General features: G+C 39.8%; 1 protein-coding gene across 1 annotated transcript; it reads left to right on the top strand.

Moving 5' to 3' along the window:
• Positions 1-543: 543 nt before the first annotated feature.
• On the top strand, positions 544-2,259 carry LOC308300336 (large ribosomal subunit protein uL11-like; the record flags this gene model as incomplete). Its single annotated transcript, XM_080744152.1, has 5 exons — positions 544-612; positions 696-800; positions 944-995; positions 1,528-1,590; positions 2,141-2,259. 5 exons carry the CDS (start codon positions 544-546, stop codon positions 2,257-2,259), a joined length of 408 nt encoding a protein of 135 aa, XP_080600278.1.
• Positions 2,260-5,654: the final 3,395 nt, after the last annotated feature.

The following is a 5,654-nucleotide window of genomic DNA, read 5'->3' as shown; positions in this document are numbered from 1 at the left end:
ATAGGTTATAATAGTGGTTATAACACAATAGAATCTATTATCATGTATTACAACTATATCCTGGTGGTCTAAATGAAAAGTCAGTGAGTGATCAGTAATTATGAAGTGCATGGCCCTGTTTGGCCTAGCTCAGACCTACTCTGGAGTGGATACTTTTTAGTACCACGTTTAGTACCACTTTCACACCACTCTACCCAGGTCCTTGAAGTGGAAAACCTGTCACAAGTGGGTGGTGTGCTGTGGTGTGGAGTGGAGTGGTGTGGTGTTGGGCCTGTGGAAAAGGGGCTTATGTTCCCCACCTCACAGCAGCGAGGTTATGGTTAGGGTTAGGGGTAGGTTTAGGTAGTAAGAAAGTGGGGAACAGAACCTGGGGAACATAGGTACGGTCCCGTTTCCAGTGGTGACTGCATGTTCATGTGTCGATGTGCGTGTCCTCATACATGGCTCTATTACTGTGGTAATAGTGTAGTGTGTAGGCTTTACTGTTTGAGATTCGTTCAAAGCAAACTTTGTTTCTGTGAATTGTCATTTACAGTGACGCAAATGACTTGCCTAGGAGGAAATTTTAGAAGCATCTCCACCAACTTCAATGGGAATGGTGGTGATCACAAGGTGAGTTGTACCGTATCTTCACACATTTGGGGCTGTATATGAATAGTTTGAAAACGAGGCTCTAACTTATGTTCTGTTTTCAGGATCAAAAGAAACTTTGCCATGAAATCACAGAGGTCACTGGCGTGAACTGGAAAGGCTTTGAGGTGACACTGACGGTGTCCATCACCAATCGCGAGAAGGCAAAGGTACGTAGAAACACTTCCACATGTCTTCTCCTGATCTTTATCTTACTCATACAGGTATATGCTGGTTCAGATTAAATCAAACTGATTATGTGGGATGATTTGGGTTGATGGTGGCTTAAGGAGCTGATTTTTCTTTGTTGTAGATTGAGTTGTTTGCCCTGCACGAGTCCCCTCGCAACAAGAGTTTAAAGGACAGTAAGTTCAATGCTGTAGCACTTACAGATCTTTAGTCCATCATTTTTTAAACTTGACATTAGTGCTAGTTATTGCCTTTCCCTTCTAAAGAGTAGGACTAATTTATACTATGTTGCACAATGGTTTTGTTTGACCAAAATAACTGTTTTTTTAAGCTAATGAAACTTGTGCTATGGAGTGTAAATCGAGTTTAAAGGCACCAGCAGATGGAGTCAGTAGTTGCTTCCTGTTTGTAAGGATGGGACGACATGTTTGCTCTATCAGTCATTTAATTGGTTTGGTTTGGTTTGGTTTGGTTTTTATTGTATGGCAGCCTCCCGCCACTATGCCTTTCTGTCAGAGTGACTGAGTATAATCCAGTGGAGGCTCAGATAGACCCAGCTCTAGAAACATCCACATGTGCCTACACGAATGGACAACTCTGTGCCTCTACGTGCAAATGGGGACCTAAATGTTTGGAATTTAATCAAGTACCTGCCATCTCTCTCTGAATATGTTGGATTGACATTGAATGCATGTTCTTTGCTTACAGTCAAGAATGGAAATCTCACGTTTGATCACGTCGTGGACATTGCTCGAGCCTTGAGACTCAAGGGTCAGTCGCGTGCAAGGCACCTCTCTGGTATGTTGTATATTTATGTATGTATGAAAATGGCATTCCACTTTGTAATGAACAAGCAGACACGCATTAAATACACAAACAGATCTTTATTCATGAGCTAAGTAGGTCGGGAGTGGCTTATTGTCGGTAACAGCCTGTAGACCCCTGGGAGATGGACTGCTGAGGTGGAGCGCCACACCTACCATCAGCTCCCAGTACTTGCCGCACGACAAGCCGTGCTACTCATACGCTGAGTTGGCGGTGCCCGGAATTGAACCCATGACCTTGCGGTACAGAGGCGAGAGCTCTACCGACTGACAGCCCCATCTACAAACTCACAACATATTTGTAGGATTTGTGTACAATGTTGCACTCTAGTGGATCCAATGAGGTTGAGCTATCTTTGTAAATTAAATATCTTTAATCCAGTGGAGGCTGAAATTGGCCCAGCTCTAGGAAGCAGGGCTGCCTACATCAAGGAGCAACATGAATTTCTCCAAAGTCTAAAAATCTAAAATTATCTTAATCTTTTCCATCCTCCCAGGAACCATCAAGGAGGTTCTGTCTTTCGCAGAGGATCTCGGCTGCAGAATTGATTGGGCTACTCCTCTTTCTGTCATTGCTGACATCAAGAATCGCACATTGGTGTGTCCACGGCAATGAATGGAGCTGATTTTATTTTGTTTTGTCTGCAAGGAGTTCTTTTTTTTGTATGTGTTGTATCATACACTGCCTCATTTGAAAAGTCTGTTGTTTCCGAGCGCCCTGCCGGTCGCTTATACTGGAAGTTATGTTAGTTCATAGTTATGCATGTTTTCCTTTGTAACTCAGTGATAAAGTAGTTTGGATTTAACGTGTATGCAAGGAAAACATAATACGTACAGTATGTATACCTGTATACTTGTATATCGGGGGTACAAACAAACAATGAGATGTGCCTTTGCAATGCCCATTCACGGGAGCTAAAGAAGTACCTCCTCCCCAGAGGGTTAAAATGAGGACATAGGAGGGAGACGACAGGGGGAAGAAATAACCCAGAACCACCTCCTAACAGAATCACTGACTGGCCAGTGTGGCACTCCCTGTTGAGACCGAGAATAAGAGAGAGCTAGGGGGAGAGAGAGAGAGAGCAGGAGTGTCGCACCAAAGTCTGGGCCCTGCGTACAAGGACCCGCTCACATTTTGTGCTTTAACTATTGAAAAATAGCAGATATACAAGCTCACAGCTATTTTTGAAAAATCGTGAACACACGCAAGTCTTTGAATGTATGTTGTTTCTATGTCAGTGGTGCTCAAACCTTTTCATGTGAAGGACCCCCAAAATGATATGTATTTGGCCACGGACCCCATTTCAAAATATTTAGTTCCAGGGACCCCCCAGAAGCAAAGTTTTAGTTACAAATGTTACAAATGTTCTTACAACCAGTGTTCTTACAACCTGGTTCTTACAACCAGTGTTGAGGCGATTCTTTTATATAATAAAATTCCTTGTCACAGCTCTGTCGCACTGTTATTGTTGTTGTAGTTCATATTTGTCCAGCAGAATGATTTTATTTTACCCAAAAAGCAAATATCCTTGTTCTATGAATACATCCAGAGATTAGAAAAATGTATCAAATCAGTAAAGGACCACCTCACCTCTGGGACAACCAGATCTTATTTTATTGTTGTTTGGGACACAATCAACACAATTTTGTGTGTTCAATCTGTGTTTTTAGATATTTTAGTGAGTTATTTTTTGTGTTCAATCTGTGTTTTTAGATATTTTAGTATTTCAGCATGCTGCTCGTATGATGCAAAATGCGAATAATACTGACATGCGTGTTGAAAACTACAAATTGATGCATCCTAGTGGACCCTTTCCTGGTATGGTAGTGTTACTTAAAGGAGGTGAGGTGGTCCTTTAAGAACAAATGTGACAACAACCTACTACAATACAGTATTGTGAGTACTGTAGTACTAGCATTTACAATTCAGGCCTTTATCTGACAAGAGCTAACTAGGATAGCAGGTAGAGATCAAACCTAGCATCTGTGGACAATCAAACAGCAGAAACCTTGTATCTCCATAATTTAAACTTTACATTTCTTTTTAAATCAAATGGTTCGTCACATAAATGATGCAAAATTAGCCATGATCCCAACATGGCCTTAGATGGCCATAGATCGGTAAGTACTGACAATTTCCTTTTTTTAAGTGTCTGTGGTTAAATGTTGAACAATTGAAAAATATGAACAAAAACTTATATAGCTAAATAACTACAGTGGATCCATTGAAACGCTCAAAACGCACCTTTTTTTCTGGCTTTTAACTCCTAAAATTAGTCTTATCTTTCTTTGCTGCCTTTTGAAGTTTCTGATTGTTTTTACATTTTTTCTTGATGTAAATGTTTTTCTGCATATTGTATTTTGTATATTTTTAAACTTCTTTTCACCTGTACAGCACTTTGGTCAGCTTAAGGTTGTGTAAAATGTGCTTTATAAATAAAATTTGATTGATTGATTGACCATTAATTTGAGATGGGGGTCTGTTGCCAAATGCATGTAATAGTCTAACGCCACACAGATACGTTCCAGGTCTTACTGGGTTTAAACAGCCTAGTTCTAGTTCTGGTACATTTGAAATTATATTCTGAGTGTCACAGTGCAACACAGGAGACAACAAGGAACACTAGGTGAACATAACTTGGAATGAGCAACATCTAAGATCTGCAGGGAACACAACAGACTGAGGGTTTATATAGACACAGGGTAACCAGGCACAGGTGAAACTCAAAGACAATCAACACAGGGATTGGCTGGGAGACTAACAGAACACAGGTGGAGAAAACTAACAATCACAGGGAGATGAGACAAGACAGGTAACAGTAACTAGGCAAAAAACAGGAAACACTAGGACAATACTACACAATAAGGTATGACCACAGGAAATCCCCTGAATGTTTAAAGAGAGAAAAGAAAAGAGAAGAATAGAAATTTGATGTGACGAGACCTTTACAATTTGCAATTTAAGCATTTAGCAGACGCTCTTAATCCAGAGCGATTTACAATAAGCAAGGTAATATAATACCAGTACATCAACACAGAGAACTTTAATGGACAACTTTGTTTTTTTAAAACAAGGGTTCATATTTTAGATAGTCAATGTTTTCATTTACTGCTTTAGCCATTTTAGTGATTTTGATTTCAGTGGGCGGGGGCATGCGTACAAGTGGCTAAATGTATTTTTAGACACAAAAGCTGGTGATTTATTTTATTAGTATTTACAGTAAAACTACTAGCCCCATAAGTCACATCTGCCCATGAAAGATTGCGTGCATCTTGGGAATGGGCTTATTGTGTTGATTTCTTTATTATTATTTACAGTAACACTACTAGCCCCCATAAGTCACATCTGCCCAAGATTGCGGTGCATCTTGGAAATGCGCTTATTGTGTCTAGAAATGCATAATTAGTCACTTGTAGGCTTGTAGTGATCAAACAATGCTGTGGAGCTGTGGTCAAACAATGCTGTGGAGCTGTGGCCAACATCAGTTTGTGTTCAGAAAGTATAGTATACAAAGTATAGTAATGCCAACACTGAACACTCGTCGGCCCCAGGGCAATAAAAGGACCGTTTGGTTCAGATTCTCGCAAATTTGCCAAATTTGGCACAGATGTTGTCCATATGATACTTAATCATTTTAAGATGGGTGCCAAGATGGGCGCCCCATGGTACTGTTTGTGCAATCCAATATGGCTGCCATCCGAGAAAAAAACCCCCCCGAAAAGGCCTAGAATCATAAATTATACCACTTTTTAGGGGTTTTCTGGGTCGTAGAATCTGATTCTGGTGTTATTTCAATGATTTGAGGTCAAGATTACCCATCAAAGTAAGTATATAAAGATATTATCGGTGTAAAATCCAGTATTTCTAGTTTCTCATTATAAGCTATACTTAAGTTGTATAATGTAGCAATGTTTCACAATTCAAAACAATATTGAATATTGTCAAAACTGTTGATTGTTTATTATAAACAATAAACTAATACAAACAATTTTCAATTAAAACTGATATGT

This window comes from Nannobrachium achirus (assembly GCF_963921795.1).
Source record: "Nannobrachium achirus genome assembly, chromosome: 16".
Classification (NCBI taxonomy): domain Eukaryota; kingdom Metazoa; phylum Chordata; class Actinopteri; order Myctophiformes; family Myctophidae; genus Nannobrachium; species Nannobrachium achirus.
This window is presented reverse-complemented; position numbering and strand designations above follow the sequence as displayed.